Source organism: Fringilla coelebs (genome assembly GCF_963513975.1).
Source record: "Fringilla coelebs genome assembly, chromosome: 1".
NCBI lineage: Eukaryota > Metazoa > Chordata > Aves > Passeriformes > Fringillidae > Fringilla > Fringilla coelebs.
In genome coordinates, this window is record NC_140028.1 from 73465808 (window position 1) to 73491147 (window position 25340).

Sequence of the window (25340 nt, forward strand, 5' to 3'; positions counted from 1 at the left end):
TTTTAATTGCTTTGCTGCTAAAAAAAAAAAAAAAAAGAGTAAGAATGAGAAAAAGTATTACTTCGTAGAAAAAAATCATTCTGTGTGCTACAATTCAGCTAAAGACTCAGAGGGCTCTGTCTCCATTCAGAAGGACTCTGTGCCTATGCTGTTTTTCCCACTCTTTCCCTTACAGACAATCATCTCATGCTTCCCAGCAGTTTATTCTGTGGATGCTCTCAGGTGATAGGCTTTGCTATCTGCTGCTCATTTCTAAAGGGAAATGTGTGGTTCTGCTACACTGAGACAGTATTCCTGAGCTGCACCTTCCCTTTCCAGTTATGGTAGCTGACAGCACACTAGTGTTCAGCTCATGCAGCTCCTCCTCTCCCAGGAAACTGAAGCCAGCAGCAGACTGAAGCCATTCAAAGATAGTTTCTTAAAAGCAAAGGCATTAAATATTAATCTAAAATGCATTTCTGTCAGAAAAAAAAGGGTAATACAACAGAAGTGAAACAGCTGTTACATAACACTTTACATAACTTGACAAAGTTTCTTAAATTTTACTGAAGAAAGAACCTATTCTTACCTAGAACATAGAAGATTTATTTTACAAACTTTCTTTGAATTTCCAAGCTCAGGTATTTAGCAGAGTAACTGTGTCATGCAGGGAGAGATGGAGCTGATTGTTCACAACTAGGAGACCAGTTTCTCATGCTGTTTTTTATCTGGACTCCTCTCTTGCTTTGTTTTTTTTTTTTACAACAGGCTTTTATTCACCACAAGTCTCACCCCATCTTCGTGCTTCTATCAAATATCTATATAGATGTTTAAAACCATACTCTCCAGCAGGTTTAAGTATGCCTGACAAATTGTGAGACTGTGATGGATGTTAACAGGATCTACTTAAATGTATGGAAAACGAGGCAAAGGAAATGAAATTATTTGTTCAAGTCCTTTAGGGAGCTAAGAGCCATAGCCTGGAGGACAATTCTGACCTAGTCTCCTGGGGCAGATCTCAGCTAAGTTAGTCACAGCTTCAGTGAATTCAGCAGTGCTACTGCCAAATGTCTATGCCAAAAATGCCTGGATGGATGGATAAGCAGCAATTTGCATCAATGGGGCATCAAATCCCAAATCCCAATTTGATAGTTCTGTTTCTTTCCTAACTTAAGACGAAAACATTTCTTAATATAATATTTACTGACATATCAGTGGCTGCTGCCTTGTTACCTCTAGGAGGAAAAGACAATAGAATATGTCAGAGTCTGTTTGCCAAATAAAAACAAACAGTGGCGTACCAACTTGTCAGGAGATATAGACACAGAGCAGCCCCAAAGCAGCCACTTCTGATCTCAAAAGAATGACCTTCAACTCTCCAGCAACTGAGTATGCTCAGTTGCATCTACCCATGTCCCAAATGCACTGTCCCCTTTTTACACCATCTTTTCTCAAAAATAAAAAAAGAGGATCAGAGAAGAGGGATTAACAATATTAACAAGGCTGGGTGAATCTGTGCTGTGTTGTTTCTCATGACTCTCTTAATCCATGGACACCAGTAATTTCTGAAAGTTATTTTCATTCCTTTTTCTCACTAAAAATATTTTGTGTATGTCTTTGGAAGACAATGTTAGCTGTTAAATAGAGAGCTGTGATTAGGAATCTATGTCAATCAAAGTGAAAACTGAAAGAACAGAGATTACATAAATTTTGGGAAAAAAACCTATTTCCATGGAAGAATGCAAGTTTCTTCTTTCATCTGAGGAATCATGTGTTTTCTTTTACCAGAATATTTTCAAACTTTCCTTTCAAGTTTGCTCTCTGCCATTAATGTCACTGTCTACTTGCTGGCCACAAGACTTGACTGGCGCCATTGATGCCAAAACACAGGCAGACAGGAGAGGAATAGGTGCCAGACTCTCTAGTACACAGATTAATAAAAGTGCACTCATGTCAGCTTGATGACAGAGTCTTCTCCTCTGGCATAATATGAAGCTTCTTTACATTACATCTGAGAATATGTATTTGCATCCACATGAAAATAAAATTTAGATTCAAGAAGGGGTTCAGGCTGCTACTGGGGGCAGTGAAGATGCCAATTATGTTCTTAGTAAAGACAGCTTCTATACCCCATGCCAAGAGCCTATGAGAAATTAATTTATCTGTTTCAAGGCCTATCTTTGACTCAGTGGTGTTTATCCCAAGACACTTAATCAACCAGGAGTTACACATGACCAGGCTGAAGCATATGTGCTGATAAAAACAAGTCAGTAAGACATCGACAATATGGCTGAAACTATATCTATATATATCTATATGCTTGATTACTGTAAGATTTTACCATATGAATTCTTGATAGCTTGCTTTCCCAATTCAATACAACAGATTGTCTGAATGTGTGGAAGGAAATGAAACGTAGGATGTGAAGGGTATGTAGATACTTGGAATGTACAGGCACCTGTTTTGTGAGGACATCTGCTCAGTGGCTGTCCAGCACATAAACAGAGATGAGACAGGAAAAGTAATAAACCACACTGATGTACACAAACCCTACAGAGCAAGGGACAATACCAAAGACAAGGTCTGGGAGGTCACTGCTCAGTGGGCTGCTGAAGGAACCACTCCAAGGCTTGGAGAGGTTCAGCTTGAGCTTTGTTAACTGGGAAAGTGGGTACACAGGGAGGAACAAATGGAAAGGTCCTATGGTAAAGAGCATGCTGATGGGATTGTGGCAGTGTGCCAGACTCACAGGATGTTTAGCAGAAGGGCAAAGATAGGAAAAGGGAGTCATTCCAGATGCATGGGGGAGGAACAACATGAGGAAAGAGAAAAAGTGCATGATGAAAGGGATTGGTCATTTGTAAATAAGTTGTGCTTCAGCATGTGTGTCTGGTCACACCCCTCATTTGATCACTGCACCCTGTTTTACCTTATTAATCCTAATTGCTAACAATGGCATAACACTAGTGACCAACCTTCAGCTGGAATAGCTGAGAAGAACAAGAGATGTGGGAAAGAGCTATTAGAGACATTGTGGTTCTCAAGATAGATACCGGTGAGACCAGAGTGAACAAAATGTAGGTGAGCGACCTCTCTTCATATCAAGCTATGAGAAGTCTGGCCCTGGAACCTGGCTATTGCTTATGGCTTTGCAACAGCAGAAGCAAAGTTAAAGTAAATAGATTTTTTTTTTTTTTTTTGATTCACACAAAGGTTTTGAACCCAATTTTGAAATATATTCTTTGAAATACGTGGAGTGAAAATTATTCGATTCCTCCCAGCAGCATAAAAAGAAGCAAAACCCTTTCTTTCAATCACTGCATAATGGAAATCGCCTCTTGCATCCCTGGGAATGCTACAAAAATTAGAACTAGAGATACAAAAAGAAACAAAAGTGAAGCTTCAAGTTTTAAACAGTTTAGCCAAAGACTGTTAGATAATGAAGTATTCCAAAACAGCCTAAAAATACTTCTGTGACAGAAACCAAAACACCCTTCCTCTTCTATTTATACTCAGCTAGTGGGTATCTGAGATATTGTTCAAATTTTGCCAGTAGGTATAACTGAAACATCCTTTTCTGCATTTAATTCTGAGTACCCTGCCTAACAAAGTAAAACATAATGGAAACAGAAGAGAAGTAGGAATAGGTAAAAAAAAAAAAACCTGTTAGACTGACAGAGTGATAAAGTGTGCTGCTAAAATAACACAATCTCCTCTTCCCACTAAGACATTAAGTGTTCCACTATTAACAGCTCCACGTTCCTAATTCAAAGATTAATTCATGGTTAGATGCTTACTTTCCACATTTTTCTTAATAATCACTATTGAGTAACTCTTCATCCAGAGGAGGTGAAGGAAATCTAACAACAATCAATCCTTTCTACACATCATAGATATGAACTGCCAGTTTAATTGATGTAACACACTGCATCATCTGCCACTTATTCTGTGACACTTCTGCTATAAAGAAAGCATGTTTCAATAAGTCAAAATACACATATTTAAAGACATGGAATTATTTTTAATGCCACGCTGTTACATATAGAACAGAACTAAAAAATAACTGCCTGCTAGCACAGGTGATGCTATGCATACAATAAACATCACATTAAAAGGACAATTCAGTTTGTCTGCTTCTGGAAGCAATTAGTAAGAATCGGTTTTAGTGTTGTTAGATACTGGTTTTCCAACCAGCAGGGCAAGTGGGAATGGATTTTGAGCAACTCAGTTCTACCAACGCTGGAAGGAGAAACTACAAGAGACAAACCAAATTCCCAAGAATTTTTAAATGGTAGCAGGCTGTGTAGTGGGACACTCTTAGACTACAGCCACCCTGTTCTTCTCAGGCTCATTGTGTGAGCTGACTGGTTTGCCCACATGGACCAGGGCACTGCAGCAAAGGCCAAGACAGCTGCACAGCAACTTGACTACACTGACTGTTTATACACAGTATCCATGAAATGATTATATTTCTTCATGTTTTTACTGCAGTTACAAATTCTCTCAGTTATTTGTCTTTGCCTTATTTACATTACTAAAATGACTTCCATCTAAGAGGGAAAGAACCAGACTATTTTTTGGAGAAGGGTTTGGAAGACAAGCAGCCCCACTGGTAGCTAGTTTCAGAGGGCTGACTCCTAGACCCAAAAAAGGATGTGGAGAGGGGAAAACAACTCATCAGAACAGAATATGGGAACAATATTTAGCGCAGCACATCTAATAAGACAAATATACTGGCTCAAACTTTAAGTCCTCTCCATTATTTCTTCCGATGTGCCTATGGAACAGCTGGTAGACAATGCAAAATCTGTACATTGCAAATGCACATGAGATGTACTACAGACAAATTTACCCGTAACATCACAGGGTAATTTAGGCTCATTAGTGAAGTAATTTGCTACAGGTTTACAAAAGTGCTGAGCAATTTTAGCTGAAAATAGAGCAGAATGTTATGCAAATTGCTGCATTAACTCCAAAGTCTAATTTGTTTAAGGAATCTAAATCAGGGTTTGGATGTAGGTCCCATTTAAGAATGGCTTTCTCATTAGGACTTTTTAGATCAGATACAAAGGTAACATAAAGCTGTGACCAGACATAATGTAAATAAATTCAACTGCCAGTATATATATACAATGTTCTGCTTAAAATGAAACAAGAATCGTTCCCTCTGTGTTAAGCCACACTGTGTGGAGAGGGATGGGGATCTTTTTTCTGTGTCTATAGAAACCAGGTGGGTGTTTGGTGGAAAGGTTGTGTGACGTGAGGATGCAAAGCATGGGATCAATACTCAGGAGCTTTTTTTTCGGCAGTGGGTATCTTATTTCTGTTACTGAGTACAGATTTTTTTTCCCCCTGTGTCTCTTAAGTGACCTCTTTAGATCTTGCGATCTGTGTCTGGGGTTGACAGAGGGTCAAAACCATTTTCTGAACAGGAGGAGACTAAAAATCATGTTCTAAAATTGCCCTGAGAAGGTATGAATAAATGCATTGCTTTCTCAGTCAGTAAGCCTTAATGTATTCTGCTCTGTGACACATTTTGTTTTTCATGCTTGGTAGGAAGGCTATACCTATCATAAATCAAAGTTTTCATGTGATTTGAGATTTTACAAAAAAAAAAAAAAATCCTGGGTAGGCATGAGTTACAAATAATTGTAAAGCACTTAAATACTTTCAAAAAACATTACATTTGAAGGACAACACAAGTATCCTACTCTAATCATGAAGGGCTAGTGGGATATTCCAAATAACACTTCTAACTGCAAGCACAGAGCTGCCCTTTAGTGCTTGTCTGACTGAGAAGGCATCAGAAAAGCAATTTTCAGTCCCACTGTTAAAAGCAGTATCCCCTAAAATTAACAGATTGGCACTGACCTACATTATAAACTGAGGAGCACACATAAATATGATAAAATACACACATGCCAAAGCCCTCAGTAAGTATTTTAACCACTTGATGTTGATTCAGGGTCTTTGTTTTTCAAAAAATGCACAATGCCAAAGAAGGTTCAGCAGCATGCACTTCATAGACAGTGCAATACCAATATTAATTAAGGATGCAAAGACACTGGCATTACTCAACCAATCAACAGATTTAGTACTGTCTGACATTAAATGAAAAATTAACACCAACATTCTGGATCGTTTACTTTCTGGTATTTAAAAATGATTAAGCATCTATTTGAGATTGAAGATTTACATTTATTATTGATTAAAAGAACTGACACATATACTTCAACTAAAAACATCCTGGTATTCCTACACTAGATCCCTAGTGAAGTTTAACAAAATATAGAAAATTCAATTTATTTTTTTAAATGTAAAGCAAAAGTAAGTTTTTTAGCGATAGCAGTATGTCACTTCAAATATTTTAACAGCAAGAGAGGACATCACCTCAGTGATATATGAAAATTTAGGACATCACCTCAGTGATATATGAAAATTTAGGACATCACCTCAGTGATATATGAAAACTCCTGAAGCTGTAGTTCACTCTATTCAGTTAAGGGATACAGTCAATGTGAACACAAACAAGACCAAAGAAATTTTTTTTCCAATCATTTAAGCCCAAACAACAAAACAACTCTATCTGACATTTCAGCTCTAATTGGAAATTCAAGATGTTCCTTTTTATTGATGCTTGCTGTAGTTACCTCAGTTTGCCTCATAGAATAAACAAAAGGCCTCTTCTCAGATTAAAAATACATTTACAATTTATCACGTTGAACATCATACCTGATGACCTCTGCTCACAGGACATTCTATACTGCGATTTGAATGTGAGGTGTTCTCCTCTTAGATATGAGGTATTATCCTCCAAAGAATCTCTTAGTCATGTGAGAATTTTCTGTCCTGAAGTATTCTGGGAGCAAGCTACTCCCTCAAGAGCTAATGAACACATTCTAACATCCCTCTTTGGTAGGACGTTTTGCTAACAAAACCCCAGGCACATAAAATTTTATCTAAGTTCACAAAGGCAGGCTATGACCTGCAGTTTAAGAACTTCAGTAAAGCAGAAAGCTGCACTGCAGAATCTTTCCTCAATCTCCCCATCTACATGAGTTTTATAAATGAAGTAAAAGTCTGTACAAGTCACCTGCCTCACAGCTAATACATTTCATAATATCAATATGCAAAATTTTATACACACATACACACACACACACACACACATATATATATATATATAAAGTATGTATATATATAAAATGATGTATTATATAATTAATGAGTCTGTGTATAAATACAAATATAAATATATATATATATGTCCTGGTTTCAAGGTGGGCATTTCTGTTTTAGAGCCTTAGGTGTTCTTATGCCTCTACAAACCTGCGCCTTCTGCTGCCACCATTCTCAGTAGCTTAGTAACAGCCATCTCTGTATTTTTAAAAAGATTTTGAAGATCAACTGATGGTCTTTATCCTAAAAGTTTCATTTGGCAGGTCCTTTTTATCAGGACTATGATTTTCCTTATTGAAATAATTTTGCTGCCAACCTTTTTAGTAGAGATATGTTGAGAAAGCACCAAATTACAGATATTGATATCAATCTAGGTTATTTTATTTCTATATATAGTGTGCAAAGTCTTAACATGGCTTGCTGGATGATGAGAACAGTAATAAAAAATATGCTCTACAACAGGAAAGTGATCCTCTTCCTTCACACATCAGTCTAATAAGTCAGAGAAGCAATTGGCAGGAGAGTTATGAATAGAAAGAAATACATGGCATATACAGGAGAGCACTATACTGCTTGAAAAAGCCGCAAATATATTTATTACCCATTCAAAATGTCCCACTACCTATGCCAAATGACACTGTCTCTCAGTGAATTACCCTTCTTTCCCTACCACTGAATATTTTCAAATACAAAATATAAAGCTTTTGCAAATGTTTTGATACAACTATGACATGCTTTCCTCAGACCAGTGGAGAGAGGAACAGTACAGGGCAATGCTCTTTCTGTGTCTGCTGCATACCACAGAAAGTAGCACAAAGGCATTCACCTTGCACACATAATACTGCTTTTTTTTTTCCTCTTCTGACTGCATGAAAAACATTTTCACCAGATATTCACATCTGAATTTTTTTGCTTATAAAATTCATTGCCTGAAATTCTTCTCTAGGTGCTTATTCTAGCGCCCAGAGATGAAAAAGATAAACCTTTAGCCAGTATTCCCATCTCTAGTGAGGCAGACACTGTAGGAGTGAATGTTTAACCCAGATAAACAGGGAGTCTAGACAGGTTCTTGTCTAGACTCATTCCCTTCAGCCTGCAAGACCAGAACCAGGACCCTAAACAGCAGCAGAACAAAGGCCAAATTCTGCATCCCAAAGATGCTTGTGAACAGCTGCTACCAGCTTCCACTGTAGTGAATAAACAGCAGAGTCCAAAGAGCAAAGTTGCAATTATCCAAATAAAACACGGACATTTGTTAACTACTACTATTACTTAAATATATCTAAAATTTTGGCTCACTTTCACTCTAAATAATTGTTGCTGACTAATACTTTAATAGAAAAACCTTAGAGAGAAGCTTCTTGGAAAAATGGGAAAAATACTGCCTTTTGGTTATTCCCTGGAGAGGGAATAACTGGGCAGTAGGAGGGGAGAAACACGAAAGCAGTGTAAAGCAGTGTTGAGATGAAAACACCAACATATATTCTCAATATTAACCCCACAGTTTTGTAAAATAATATTTTAAGTCACCTTTTACATTTGTTTGATTCAGTCCCTTTTCAAGATGAGAAAGAATGGTATGCTACAAACAACCGAAAACAGGAAGGCAAGAAAAATGTCTCATTTTTGCTTATCCAGAATTAACTCAAAAAACCCAACCACAACTAGATGTTCCATTAAATTTATGAAATAATACACCCCTACTTACTTGTTTTTTACATCGTGCCACTTTACACGACTAAAACTTTTTCCCAACAGAAATAATTTTGAAATGTGAATGCCATAAACCCAAAGCATTCATCAAGATCCTTAGCAGCACAGAAGATTAGAAGACAAGAACTGGCCCCAGAAATCTGCCACTACTTTGTGGTGCAATCTTCAGTTAACATCCCAACTTAAAATCCTAAATCTGCCACTCCCACTTTTAAGCAAATGTTATTCCAGCGGGGCTTGTCATTAATTAATTTATTGAACAAATGGAACATTTTCCTAATCTTAAGTCAAGTGAAATATATGCCAGTGTAAAATGCCACTTTAGTGCTACAGAAAGCACATATTATGGGGACACAGCATAGCACTCAGTGACAGTCATTAATACTCAGTCTCAATCAGCGTAAAGACTGTGCACAAAACAGAGATGAAAAGAGAAATATCATCTCTCATCAGAAAAGAGAACTATAATAAATGGTACTGTATAAGTAAGCTGGCAAAAAGAAACACAGAAATGCATTCAGAATTGCTTTTGAAAGCAAGACTGTCAGTGTAAGATTTAAATTCCAGATAGAAGTACACTTTTATACTTTTTTCCTGTGAAAAAGTGAAAAGGCCTACAACTTCATAATTTTTCTGGTAGTTACTAGCAAAATTAAGACAATATATTAGCAAGAAAAAAATAGAGCGATATACTTTCATAAATATTATTTAGTAACTCAGTCTTGGTCTCTGGACCGAGAAACATAATTACAATATGTGAAGTGAGTGAAACTGGGTTTTTATTGGCATCGTAATTAAGACCACTCATATTTAGATGGTCTTAACAGTGTTAGCATTGTGTCAAGACCAATGTGAGCCCTTTCTGCCTCACCTGTTCTAGTTAATATTAACAAGGAACAATTTTTAGCCACAGGCTTGTACTGTATGCAAAACTGAAAGAGGAGAGAGGGTATCCTGGAGATGGCATAAAGGGACATCCAGAGCAGACATATGAGACACCTCAAACTGGCACTGTAGTTATTGAAAGGCTGTCATATAAACTCTCTTGTACACCCGTCAATAGAGAAGAACTTAAAGCCCAGATAGCACTGCTTTGCTCAGGAGAGACAAACCATTTATATCTGCCTGTCTTAACAGAGAAAGAGAATTCAAGCTCCTGACTGCTGGAATGAATAAAATGGAAGGGAGCATAGTGATGACGAGTGGTTACACAGTGCAGAAGAACAGATCAAAAAAAAAGAAGAAGACAATCAAAACCAAGTAGCAGAAAACAAGGGCTAGTCCACTACTAAATTTTTTAAAAAATTCCTGTGGAAAGAAGGCAGGGCAAGCCATAGTTAGTGTATCCAAGTGATGGAATTTTGATCATGTGAGAATAAAAGGACATAATTTCTATTTCAAACAAAAAGTGGACTCATCTTTCAGCTGTCCAATAGGACAGGGAAAAGATATCTTCATCCCACGTCAAATTAGTGGGACTGCAAGAATACCACAAGATGCATGATGCCAGGCAAAGTGCCTGCCCATACAAAGTCACAGAATAGGAAATTCCATGTTTTGCTGCGACAAATTAATTCCTTGGTTCGCTTTCCGTGTGTGTGTGGCTTTTGCTCTTCTTATTAAACTGTCTTTATCACATTTCTTGATTTTTTTCACTTTTACTTTTCACTCCTCCATCCCACCTTGGGGAAGTGAGTGAGTGGCAGCGTGGGGTTTAGCTGCTGGTTGGGGTCAAACCATGACAGAGGAACAGCCTTCACAAATGTTTTCATCCTGAAGCCATGTAGGAGTTGATATTGACAGGTTTTTGCCAACTTAGAACACCTCAGAAGAATAAAATGATGATGATGATGATGATGATAATGATGATAATAATAATGATAATAATAATAAATAAACATCCCCATTTACAAGAGTGCCCATCACCATGCAGAGCTAAAAATGGGCTACAGGTTTGAAACTTAGATGCTTTCACTGTAAACTTTATTTCAAGTACATTCATGTGTATAGCTTTTCATTAACAAGTTCCCTATTTGTGATGCTCTCACATATTTACCCCTTTTTCTTCTCTGTCTGATGATAATAAAACATAAATATGTGGTGTTTTTTTTCATGTCACAGCATAACAGGAGTGTATGTGAGCCATAGGTGTGCTAGAGAAAGCAACAGCAATGGATACTCAAATTGATCAAATTAATCATTCCTGTCACAGTGTGTAATTATCAACCACCCAGCTGACCAAATGTCATTTAGTAATTACAGGTCAGTTATTTTACACTCAGTTACTTCTCATGTAAGGTATATGCAGTACACCAGAGGTACTGTAACAGTGCAGCCTCTCTTGGCTGAAATGCATTCTTTAAGTAGTTCAAAAGCTCTTTGGAAAACTAACGTTAAAATATAAATAAATTTTGAGGTAGGATGAAAAATGGCATTCCTCATTCTAAAGAACAAAAACCTTGAACATAGTGGGACAAGAAGTGATCATATATCTATCTGTATGCCTTGCCTTCCTTGTCTGACTGTGAAGAGTGAGACTCCCTGGTGTTATTGATGGTTCTGCGTGGAAGTTACCCTAACTTTCTCTCAGTGTAAAATCATCTCCTTGAATAACAAGACGCTAAGAGTGGAAAGCCTTGTTGCAGAAACTATTTCAACAACGCAAACTAAGACAATTTACAAAAGACAAATCAAAGGATCATTTCCAAAAATGCTTTGAGAGTAAAGTATAAAAAACCCCAAATAAGCAGCATTTTGTCTTTGAATATTTGACAGTAAATAACCAATCAATAAAATCTCTCAACCTTTACTGCAAAACTATGTACCATCTGTTGATTGACTTCTTAGAAAACAAACCAGATATCAGTAAGAACCTGAAAGGTGAGTCTTGTAAAATCGTCAATGAGGCTTTAGGAAAAAAAAAAAATTCAAAGACTGTTTCTCGGTATGCCACTGGGTGCTGCTTTACTTCATTTAAGTAATTTCTACCAGTAAAAACTCCACAGAAAGTGTATTGAAAATGGATTGCTTGATGTCTGCCCGCAGAGATGAACAAAGCTGCCCAGGGGGATGGGGGCACAGACCCAAACTGTACTGCAGTAATCCAAACACAGGTAAGCAAAAGCATTAACACAGTGTTCGTAGTAATCAGGTACAGGCAAGCACCTTTTAATATAAAAAATCATCATTACAATAGGAAGCTCCTGGTGAAGCCATTGAGGGAAGTAATTTTTCAAATTGTGAGATTTTACCCATAAAGTTATTTTAACATATGAAAATTATGGTTATCAAAGTATTAACAAAATGTTTATGACCAAACAGGGAAGTAAAATTTCTCCAAAGGTACACAGGTGTTGTCTGCACTAAAATGCACTCCCAACAAATGCTGTAGAGTCTCTCTGCAATTACTACATTACTTTTCAGTATCACCTGTAAGATACTTCTTTCATTTAAATTAAATACTATGCCTATATCTTCTTGTATCCAGAGATTAAAGGAATTCTCATAATATCTTTAACGGAAAGCTGACAGGATCACCAGTGTACAAGCCACATTCCAGACTTCAACTGAAGGCATTTTAGAAGTAAAAGGAGAAGAGCAAGGGTATGTATGGGAAAGAGAATCTAGAACTATAATTCTTATTCAAACACATAGGGGGAAAAAAAAAACATAAAGTCACTTGGGTTAGAAATTACCTCTAATATCATCGAGTCCAGCCATTAACCCAGCACTGCCAAGTCCACCACCCAACTATGTCCCCTAAGTGGCACATCTACATGACCAGCCCCTTCACCTGCTGCCCTTCTCTAGCCACTCTTCAGCACTTTGATGTCCTTCTTGTAGTGAGGGGCCCAGGACTGGACTCAGCACTCAAGGTGCAGCCTCACCACTGCTGAGTGCAGGGGAACAACCACTGTCCTGCCCCTGCTGGCCACACTACTGCTGGTACTGGCCAGGATGCCATTGACCTTCTTGGCCACCTGGGAACAAGCTGGCTCATGTTCAGCTGGCTGTTGACCAGCACCAGGTGGAAATCCTTTCCTGCTGGGCAGCATTCCACCTTTTCCAGTAACTCTCTTCCCCAAGCCTGCAACATGGTAAGATAATCTGTTTTCTCTGAATATCCTTATGGAAACAGAGAGGAATCTTCCAGAACACTGTAAAATTCAAATCAAGATACCCTCTGAGGAGGATGTGAGCACTTCCAATCACCCTTCTGGATTTTTCAAATACTATGAAGATTTCTGTCAGTCACCATGTCTAAAAGCAACTGTTTCTCCATCACCCCATGCTAAGTGCAAGTCTTCCCTGGGAGAAAACCATGCTAGAAATAGGTATGTGAATATCCTTGATGATCAGAAATCTAGCAGTGCAATGGACAACATCAAAGTTACTATGACACTGCAACTATGTGTATGAAAAAGAAGATAAATGAGGGGCTAATGGAGTTTATGTCCACTGCCTGACACGTGAACAAGCAGGGTACTGTGTTGGAAGGGTGCTGGGTGAGTCCAAAGAACTCACAGAAGAAGATGTAGAAATACCTTTAGTTTAATGACAAAATGACCGTGAATGATGGGCTTCAACGAGTTGGGAAAATAGATGCTTTCAGTGTGCAGTCACTCAGTTTTTACAATTCCATGTGATAGTATCTGGACTGATACTTTTCTTCTGAAGGGAGTTTATGGAAATGCTCTCCAAGATAAAGAGGACACTGTCTGATTCAGCAGTATTTCTTAAGGATGCAAGGGAAGGCTTCAGGCAGGACAGTTCAGCAGCTGCTGTTCTTTTATTTGGCATCTTTGAATTATTTTCCTGAGACGAGAATCTCAAGTGTTGTGACTTTGCTGGCAAAAATTAATCTCCTAGCTTGAGGAAGGGAATCACTGGTGCCAAAACCCCCAAGTGAACTGTTACACCTCTGCAGCTGATGGCAGGCTGCCATTTTCCATGAGGACAAAATGGTGTTGGCGTGTGAAACTGCACAATTCAATCCTTTTATATGGTGACCTCATACAAAGGAGGAAAATGTCATTATAGGAAGAAAAGAATGCTGTGGAAGAATGAATCCTGTGTTTAATAGAATGTGCTCTTTTAAAGAAATGTTCTCTGCAGAGTATTTTAAAACGTTTCTCCTTTCCTATATCCCCTGTCTGTTCCTTCTTGGCATCCAGGAGCAGCCACTCTGGCCCTGCTCACAATCTCACCATTGTTGGTGTAAGGGCCACTCCTGAGGAGAAAAACGCCCTCTGAAAGGGTCTTCTTGTGCTCTTCTGCCTGATAGGCTTTTCATTTACTTTCAAATATCTGATCAAAATTTCTTCCCTCCTTCCCTTTTGCCTTTAAGTTACATTCTTCACTAATACCAGTGGAAGAATAATTTATATAAGAATTTACTGAAGTATTCTGAGATTCTCAATTTTGGAATTAATATGCTTAACTGTAGTGGGCTGCCTTGCAATTTTTAACATTTTTATATTATGACTTCTGCCTCCCTATGTCCCTTTGTATTTATGTGAGACCTTCAGTGATGATTGGTCACTACTCAAAGGAAGATGAAAAATGTAACTATCAAACAATAGCAAAAACAATCCAATTTCTTCAACTCCATTCTAATGTCTGCTGCACCACATAAGCACTCAGCACAGGGAATAAAAATAAAGGCACAGAATGAGAAGTAGTACTGAGAACATGTATTGCACCTGCCTTGCAGTCAGCAAGACTCAAGGAGACTCAAGAGTGGCATTTGTGAAAAACTTTCAGATTAGAGCAGCAGTTACAACTGTACTTTGAAATAAAGACTTTCACTGAATGGTTTTGAGCAGCACAGAAGTGGCAGCACCTGCAAGAAGTAATACCACTGTCTTTATCAATGGCCAGTGTTTATTGCATTTGCCTATGACTGTTCTGCTGTGATCAGGGCTGACAAGGGAAAAATAGAAATTTTTCCAGAAATACAAAACCTAACTCCCTCCAGAAGCTGGGTTTATTCTGTGAGAAAGAAAATTACTTCTGATAACATTAGTATTCAGCCTGGGACATCTTCACATAAACACTTACCAACTTTGAAGTACTTTAAGATGGAGAGGGGGATTTGCAGACCTCATTGCTACGTAAGACTGAGTGGGACATTTATGCCGATGCAGCAATAAAAGCACATTTCCAGTGACATCACCAAATTCATAAGCAATCTGTGATCAATGTGCTCTAGAAACAACACCTACTATAAAGAACATGGTCAGGAAGGGAAAAATAGCTCTAGTTTCCCTAGTCATGCATCCAACTTTTTTGAGCGAGCAGCTTTTTCTCAGATGTTTTCTGGAGGTATTTCTACTTCCTTTTCTTGAAAGGAGGGTTCAGAAGAAGCAAGGGGTAGTGTTCCACACTTCAACCACAGAAATGGAAATATTTTAGAAGATAAAAGCATAATAGTAAAACTGTAAAAGATACTAGGAATCTCAGAAATGCATATAGTCACAGCTCCTATTTTTTATTTCTGTCTAAATTTTAGGTGACACTCTTCCACAAAAGGAATATAAGGTAGGCCTTTGTCCAACCAAGTACATGAGGAGAAATTTTGTACATATCCCACTAATTTTTGAGAGTAGGACATGTCTGCCATTATATAAAAACAAGACTGAAAGAATGGTCAGGTTCAGAGGAAAGATCATAATCTTTTTGGATAGGTGATACATTATAAATTACGTTTAAAAGAATAATTTAAAAAGAAGTATTTCAGAACAGTTATTTCCAGAAACTCTGGATGAAACAGCCATTAACTGCAGTGTGAGAATTCGATGCTCAATAGTGATAAAGGTAAGAAAATGTTTTTCCCTGTCAGGTAACTCCAGATTTAAAACTTCAACAACTTCATTACATTTCAAATTCAATATGACCAGGTAAACAAACTAAATTGTTGTATAATATTATTCTTTGTGTGCATGCATGACCAAGTGTACATTAAAGATTAACACTTAAAAAATTATTTTGTGAATTCCATTTGCCTTTTCCTCAGTGGCTGTCAGGAACACAAAATAGCAGCAGCTATTCTTTACTTACACGTATGTTTGTCCTTTCTCTAGGATTTGAAAGGCCACCAAGACAGTTCTTTGCTATATTACAGCTAGGTATTTTCATCAAAGAGCAGTTTTCTCTGCTTCAAATGAATTTTTTTGTAATTTTTTTGCTCTGTAATCTCAATAAGAGATTGTAAGGAAAATATACTGTATCATGGTACTTTTTTCCCTGTGTCAGAGCTGGCAAGATTCCCTGCAACCATGTGCAGCAGGACTGGAATGCTGCTATCATGAAGAAGGAATTCAGTATTAAATGTGGCCAATCTCACACAGAGGAGAATTGGCCACAACACACAACTGCAACAAAAATACTTTGCAGAAAAGATAATTTTGGTATCAGTGTGTATTACTTAGGTGTTAATTCAACTCATAATTCAGATACATCCTTAACAGTTATCACAGGAGTTGTCCTGGGCAGGTTTAACAGGACTGCTCAAGTTCCTCTGGCTAGGTATACACCTACAAAGAATCTGAGGTATCTGTTGTGATATCTCCTTATCAACAGGATTTTGAACTCTCACAAAAAAGGCTCCTTGAGAAACTGACTCAGTGGAAGGTCGAGCAGGCCCTAGGCACACTCTTGAGCCATGTGGGTAGACCCTGATCCCAACAAGCAAACACAGAAACGGTTTCAAGTGCTCTGCTGAGGCATGACCTAAACACAACAGGACTTGCCATTAAATAACAGAGGTTGGTACATAGATGGATACAGAGAGAGAGAAAATAGTTTGATAATGTTGGGTGCTTTAGACTGGAAAGCTCCACAAAGCATTAGGAAAGTATTACAATACATCCCATAATTTCATCATCTTACAAAAATCCAAAGTACCAGAAGTTTGAAAACATATTTAGATGAACTGTTTTAAGAAAAGTACTTTGGTTTGTTCACATAGCAGTTTATGTTATTACATAGTGAGGGGTATAAAAAAGTCCTGAATAATAACACATGAAAAGGGTGAATCCTTGTTTTATCTGCTATCCTTTCTCGCTGAAGAAGCTCAGAACGCTGCCTAGTGCTCTACTGTTGTATTTACCTACCTTCACCCTTCCAGCTCATGAGCCTGGAGCTTGCAAAGGCTGATGTCCAAAGGCTGCTGGGATGGGTGAGACCAACAAGGATCAGACCCTTTCTTCCTAAATGGTTAGCAACAGAAATTAAAGCATCTGCCTCCCTCAAATGGGACAGCTACTTGAGGGGTCTCAATCTATGGCTAACAGGAGCCAGCAGAGATTGTGCAATGAGTAAATTGCTCTAATAATTCAACTGACTTTCTCAGAGATTTATCAGCTCTTTTACTGAAAAACTTATTTCTGAATAAGGATAAGAGTCAAGTACAGAAAGACCACGGAGTTAAAATTTTCAGTGATACCTGTACCAGAGTTCTCCAGTACACAAACATTCTTTGCTTTACATTCATGCAAATATTTTTTTTATTACTATATCTAAGATGTTTGAGGTGATGTTTGCAACCAGTGCAGTTCTGCCAACACCAACAGACTACATGCTTGCCCACTAAGGAATTTCCATGGCATGAAAAAGCCTGCATGGGAAGGTTCTATAGTGGGATAGATCCACAGACTGGGTTGTGCTGAGGGTGAGGAAGATGAAGCACTGGCAAGTCAGAATCACTGCACAGTTCTGACAAACAAGCAGCAGCAGATCTTGATCTCAGTTTACCTTTACATGCCAGGCTAAAAGGTGCCAGTAGAGGCACAGATTTATGTGCACACCACATGTCCCTGATTAGCAGTGTCTCTGAGAGGGCCAGGGGAAGCAGCTGGGGCTGGTAACGGCTTCACTCATTCAATTTTAATTGACTGCTGTGTGTTTGTCAGATCCCTCAGAGCTGCCTTCCTTCTGTTTAACTTGTGCCAAAAGCTGTGCTGGTCCCATTAACCACAGGAAAAAAAGAAGTACCTGTCAGCTACAGGTACAGAACAAGCTCTATACTGATGTCTGAATTACATTTTGGATACAATCTGCACTGCATTCCAAGATCATAGATCAATGACCACCATTCAAGCTGCAAATACAGCCACATTAAACCTATTCACCACACAATTATGCATTAAAGGATGCTTTGATTTAGAAACTTCTTGCTTAATTTTCATATTCTGTGTTTGTATTTAGTGCTAGATGCCCCTCAGAGAACCCTAAGGAAATGCCCATATGTTTCAGAGAGATCAAGGCTACACCACTGGTTGATTACTGAACAACTATGATACAGTGTTTAAATGGTATGCAATCAATCAAACTATTCCAAAGAAAATCAAACAATGAGTTACAACAGTATTTCGTGCATATTTTTCATTTTGTAACAGTAACAAATGACTTAAACGAAAGCTTTAGTAAAATGGGTCCAGGCATATATCCATGATGTCTCTTTTAAGGTTTTTAAAGCGCACATAAATAATTGTTGATGATAAATAGCAGACAGCAACACTGCTGGAAAAAGGGTTTATAAATCTTACCTCTGCTTTTATTTTATTGTCTCCGAAACAGAGGTGTTGTAAGTAGGCTGCAGCATTCGACTGTACTGAGGGAAATTGATGCTGTAACATCTGGATAACTTCTGGAAGCTCTGGATCCCGCCATCCAAACTCTCTGTGTGAAAGCAAATACAAAAGATTCATCAAAAATTCTGCTATTAGTGGATACATGTGCCAACAGTTAGGTCAACAAAGAAGACAGAAATGTCTAAATAAGTCTTTTTTGCCCCCATTATTATCAAAGCAAAGATTAAAGTCAAATATGAAGCTATTTGTCATTTTAAACTGTACTCCTCTGGAAAAAGAACTATACAAAGTATAACTAGAAGAAATAACTTTATGGAATTAGTTCTCTAACTGATTAAGTTTTCTAAATAAAAAGGGTATATGAAATCTTAATATAAGAAAAGAAAGAAAATACATGCTCATATCACCACAAATGGTTTGCTATGAAATGCTAATTTGCAAAAAATTAGTTTTTACTTATTGCTATCTCTATGCAATACCAATTGCTATATTATATAAAAAGCAATAACCAATTTTGTCTTTTGTTTGTTTTTTTTTTTTCCAGATACAGTCAACATAAAACTCTTACACATTTCTGGCCCTACTTTAGCACTCAAGTCTTTGCACTTTACTTTAATCCTACAAAACATGAAATGCCATTAGCATCACATAAAAGAACCAAATTCAAGTATGCTGAACAAGTCCCAATATGTATTATGAAGCTTCCAGACCTGAACTTAAAATCAATCTGTCACTTCAGATGAATTTTTCCACTTTGGGTTTACAGGTAAAATCATTGATGGAAATGGCTTTGGACTTCATGTCCCTAAAACCAGAGATACACACAGCCTCTCTACATGACATACTTTGTTATCATATGCCTTTTCCCCAGAGCTTATTTTTTGTGCCATATAAATATTTTGACCATTTTCCATCTAGTAATACATTTTTAAGCTAAAAAAGGGAAATTAGGGAAACTAGGAAAAAGAGGTCATTTACAAAAAAATTCACTGTTTCAGTTACCATGACCATCTGGGACCTCATTGACAAAAAAAACCCTGGTAGACCTGTTGCAGACTACAACTATAACATCTGGCCAAAATAATACTGATCACGAGTCTCCTTCCAAAATTATAAAGATTTTTCTGCACTGAGGCCAATGATATGTCACTAGGGGAATTCACAGCACCTCTCCAATCCGTCTCAAGCACACTTGAAATACAGCAATTCTCCACAACATCTCAGGGAAAGAAGACTTATTTTACAATAATAATAAATTGCTACAGAAAGAGGGATTGTCTGCTCTTTTCTCATATGTGACGTTTTCCAGATTGACTGTTGTCACTACAGTTGTGTCTTTATGGAGATACAGAATATGAATATGAGATGTAAAAAACCACTCAGAATTTCAATGGCTATTTCTCCTCTGCCAAAACGTAAGTTAACTCATAAATATTAGAATTCACATTAAACATTTAATACGAAGAAACCATAAAGATGTAGTAATAAATCACATATGGACTATTCCAATGGAGTTTTAGATGATACAGACTGTTGGAAATCTCTGAAAGAGACATTTGCATAGGTTCAAAAAGATTTTAACATTTAATTGATATTTTGAAAAGTCAGAGAACATTGTAAAAAGTATCAGGGAAGGCTACAAACTTCAGTAGCCAAAGATTGTGGACATCACATTTCCAGTTTACCATAACTCTGTCAACAGGTGAAAAGGAAGAGACTGGGCGCACTTTTTTTATGTTTGAATTGCTAGAGATCATAGAAACAATGTTACCTGACAGGGTAACCTCCTCTTACATCTGCTTTCTTTCAATTAGCAATATTAACACTACCTGACAGGTTCTTCAAACCTATTAGACCTGCATTCTATAGAAAAAGCTCTAAACAAACCAAAGACATCTTCCAGATTTTTTCTTTAAACAACAAAAAAAAAAAAAAAAAAAAAAAAAAAAAAAAAAAAAAAAAAAAAAGAAAAAATGAAAGCAAAACCCAATAAACTAACTGAAGACAAATTTATTATCCTACCTCCACTTCTTATTTATTCTCATTTTCAATCCTAGATGCTAAATGCACGTGTGGGTATTTTGGAGATCACACAAGATACAAGAAGAAAACAGCTTAAATGACAAAACTACACTACATGTTGAAGTGTGGGAACTTCTACCAACAAATTCTCTCGAAAAGGAAATTTCCTCCTTTTCAACATGTGTACTTCTTAATCCAACCAAGAAACAAACCAACCAAAACCAAACTAAACAAAAGGCCCATTATGCGCAGTGGTACATTATGGGCTTTAGCCATCTGCTCAGGTTTTTCCTCCTCATGTCCTGGAATCCAGAACAGAACAGGCAATAAGGGGGCACAAGGAAAAAGGTCCCTTCATAAAAGGAAGAGTTAATTGCTCTGAGGAACCTGAAGCCTCTACATGGTGTTTAAGTATGAAAACAAGGCTCTCCCTACTTTTACTCTCTGATCTCCCAAAGCAGTCAGCATATGAGTGAAGTACAACTACTTGTTGGAAATGGATGTGTGCACATTGGATGTAAGCAAAAAATAAATTCACAAAATAAGCCCTTAGCACTGAATACTGAGTTTGTTAAGTAACCAGTTTTTGGAGAGATAATGAACAACGTAGGAAAAGAAGTTTAAAAATTTAGCCCTAGTATGCACTGTCATTTTAAGCAGATGGTCTCTAAGATGATTTTATTTTTAGTAGTTTCTAAATGAAATACAGTAGCTACATACAACAAACAAAAACTTCTGTCAGCAGTTAGGGCTGCCTGGATAATTGTGATAATTTTAGCCACCTTCAGGGCAAGAAAGAGTAGTTTCTAGGAGTTTAAATTTTTCATTTGTTTCATATAAGTATTTTATGGGTGGAAAAAAATGAGAATGAGAAAGAGGATTTTTTTTTTAAGAACAGCAAGTTTGCAGCTCTATTAACATTTATTTAAAAATTTAAATACGGGTGGTTTTTTTTCATTTAGCCTTATTATGGAAAGTTAGAAAGGCTACTTAATGAAGTCATCTGGCAGACACCTGGAGAAGGAAGGAGGACTGGTATTCTTTAAAGACAAAGGCACAAAATGTATGTGGAACAATTTGCATAGATGTGGGGGAAAATCAAGGCCATGCCTCCAAGCATACTTACCTAAATGATAAAAAAATGTATTAAAAATAGAGAGCCAAACAAAAAGTAACAAATAGTAGGAAAGAGCTGGAATTAAGTGATCTTTTACTCCCTACCAACATAAAGCAGCAGGGTCAGTATTTGACAGAGATGGGATTAAAGGAAAGTAGAAGGTTAATGAAAATCCAATCTACCTCGATTTCTGTGAAACATCTGATACTGTGCCATATGCAAATTGAAAAAACTTGCATTTAATAAAATTATAAAGTAGAATTAAATAGAATTTGAAATTGCAGTGAGCATCCTAAACAAACACTATCTAAGCCTGTGTCCCTTATTAAAACATCGCCATGCTTACAAAATCTGAGCGAGGCAATCCACACAGATGGTGAAACAAGCTGAAAGGCTAGAGTAAATCTGAGGAGGTGTGTGGCATTTTGAGAATGTTAACAAAGTATCTGTGTGGTTGATCCAAAAATGAGGAGTAAGGTAGTAGCTGTACACGCAAGATCTTTTCCTAATTTACCATTTGCCTATGATTTCCTTGCAGTAAGAGCACTAATCCATTTAGGTCAGCCAAAGGCTTTTGCTGGCAGTGTGAGTTTGTCCACAAGAGAATCCCAGCTGTGCAAGAACTTCACAGTTTGTCTGGAAAGCAGCATTGGCTGTGGCCTCCAAATATTCTGGCAGATTGTAGAAGTGCATCTTTTCTAGGAAGCATCCTCATCTGAGGAGACTGACTGGAACACACCAAGGTGTTCCAACCTTCTTTCTCTGATGAAAATTGTGCTCTGGGATTGTATGATTGATCTAATTTTGAATCCTGCAGCAGGTTTTAGCTTGAAGTGGTGACTAAGGCAGATGTCCCATGGATTACACCAGACTACTGCTCCTGCAGTGGAAAAGTACCCAAGGGGGAACTCAAAGCTCTCTGTAAACTGGCAATATATATGCCTAGAGTAAACACAAAAGGCTACATCATATTATGAACAACTGAAGAGAATCAAGGAGGAGTTCTACATGAGACACTACTCTGACATAGAAGCAGTAGCACCAAGAAATCCAGGCTGACTTGGGTACTGCAAGTGATGCACTGAAAACAAGTCCTACTCCTGCTATCATATCACATACATGTGCCAGGAAGTGAAAGAGATGCAAACCTTAAAGAGATTGTTTGTAATACAGCTGGGTGCACTGGTTCTGTGGGTTCGCTTAGAGGTGCTGCTGAACACAGAGGATGCACTGCATCTGAATATTTGCTTTAATTATGCCAGAATTTTCTTCTTCAGCTACTGAAAATGCTGATGGTACACAGAAAAGCAAAACTAAAAATCCTGTTACATATATATATCTGATTTAGAAAAGGCTACTAAATGAGCTTCAAAAACACAGGTCTCCAGCTGGTAACTAAGGATACTGGCGGCTTCTGCAAAGCATTGCCAGAGCAGGTGTGATGGCTGTCTACTCTCCAGCCATTGGTCACAGTGAATCTCACGAGAGCTTGGCTTCTTATTTCTGATTTACATTATTAGAGCAGAACATTCACATCTGATCAGGCAGTTGGCACAGGCAAGCACTGACACCCAGAGCTATTCCTGTCTCGGCAGCTTTCCCCAAAGGCAGCGCTGTGAAGACGCCCGCTATAAAGAACCATATGCTTGACAAAGACTGAACTACCACCAGGCATTTATCAAACAAAGAGAATGCACAAATTTTTATTACAAGATTGCTTAAACCAAACTCGCCTCTGTGTTCCTGGCAGTCTTAATATGCATGTGAAACAGTCTTAAACTGGTGAAGGAAATTTTTTCATACACGAAGTGGTGCTAAAAGGCAAAGGCAATTCAATCTGAGCTAAGAATATTCCCTCAATTTTTACCTCATATACATTGTGGCATTGTTAATGCCAGTATAAAAGACTTTCTGTTGAATTCATGCCTACAGACATAGACCCTTCTGTTTGCTTCCTCGCTCAATTCAATAAATAAAGTCTGAAAATCTCTTCTCCCTCATTTCAGAAAGTTGAGCTGTGAAAATGGTTTTCTGGTAGTACTAAAAGAAAATATAACATGTAGCTCAGGATCAAACAAGGAGAACTAATCAAAAGCCAAGAGAAGATCAAAGAACTAGCTTCTGTGTTTAAAGGGAGAAATTAACTTCTATTAAAATATTTGGAAGGCAATATACCAATACTACAAGAATCTCTCTCTAAGGACTTGGTACATTAAAAAAAGCAAAGATAGAATGTTATACCCAAATAGAAAAAGAAATCAAAAATACTTAAACATAATCCACAGAAAATGAATGTGATATAAAGAGGAAGGAGCCATCTAACAGCTCATTTCCTTATTTTCTTTCTGTGGTTCTCTGACAGTCAGTCAAACACAAGAGAACACAGACTTATTACACTTAATTTATTGTGAGCTAAATTTGAAGTGCTTCCTTGAAGTACTTTCTCTTTTTCAAACACACTTCTCCATATACACACACACAAATATACAGAGATTGCCAGCCTGCTCTGAATGATCTCCTACAGTTTCAGAGGAAGCAGAACCACTATACTTGCTTTGAAAATGGAACATATGAATACTGGGTACCTTCAGAACACAATTTTAGGAAACCAAATAGATATGTTAATCTCTCTTCCTCTCACCTTGGAAAACCCTCAAAACCCTTCAGCATACTCACTTCCCCAGTCAAACTTGGTTAAAGGACTGTACCATAAAAAGCATTGGTCATCCTCAGACCAATGGTGACACAAACAACTCATAACCAACCACAAGCTGCATTAATAGCCTGTTTGGGCCTAATGCAAACCCCTTAGGACAGAAATGAACCCTTATCAGCAGGCAGCTCCCTATGCTTCTCTTTTTGTCCTTTCATATTGGATAAGCCAAACCTTACTGAAAAAGTAAGGAACAAAATAATCTGACATAGTTTAGTCTAAATTTGGAAGCACCAGAAGGACGACAGAGAAAAGGCACTGAAGATGTATCTTCTATGAATAAAAACATTAAGGTCCTATGAAACAAAGAAATATGTTATTGTTTATTCCAATCTGAAAACTGTAGCCTGTGTGGAGTGTTCCTGAAGGCTGGTCACAGGTAATCCACCATCACACAGACTGAATGTGAACATCTCACCAAACCTGTGATTCCGGAATCTTGCAAATCTTCACCATTTCTTTCTTCCTCTAAAAGAGCTCTTTAAACTTTGTAAAAAGCTGCTCTTGTTAGAGCTTTTCAAATTTAACATGGCTGTATGTAAAACACGTGAAGAAGTATCTGGCACTCCTGCCAAAAACTTGGATGTTATTCTTGGGTTATGACATTTTCCTTTGTTTATGCTTTCATGTGGCCTAAAGTAAAACTGCCATGCAGTAGTGCTTACACAGGTTCAGCACAATGTGGTTTTTACAATACATTTGTGTCTGCTAATGAGGTGCAGAGAAGGATGTGATGTACCAGATGCACAGGATTCTCGTCCAGCTCTGCCAAGCAGCGATGGAGATGCTCAGCATGTCCCACGTTCTTAACGCAACCATAAACCTGGGGTCTCAGGGTTAATCCAGTACTTCAAAAACTTACATCTTGAGTACAGCAAAGGGCTAAAACTGGCTTGTACAATGGCAAATATATCCTCCTGCAGTTCTGCCTTTGTATCCTTTACATTTTCTCTGATAAGGCATCACTCCTCTGCTATTTAGATTTTAGAATTAAAAAAACCCTAAGAGCTGAGCATGTTAAGAG

The 25340-nt window shown here is 37.7% G+C and overlaps 1 protein-coding gene across 2 annotated transcripts in view; it reads right to left on the reverse strand.

The window, feature by feature from the left end:
- Positions 1-25340, reverse strand: part of CTNND2 (catenin delta 2) — a gene marked incomplete at both ends in the record, with an annotated part of 515683 nt that overhangs the window by 140651 nt on the left and 349692 nt on the right. For both annotated transcript variants that reach the window (XM_084219011.1, XM_084219012.1), the window contains one exon: positions 18420-18552. In XM_084219011.1, coding sequence (XP_084075137.1) covers positions 18420-18552 — 133 coding nt within the window. The remainder of the gene's footprint in view (positions 1-18419; positions 18553-25340) is intronic.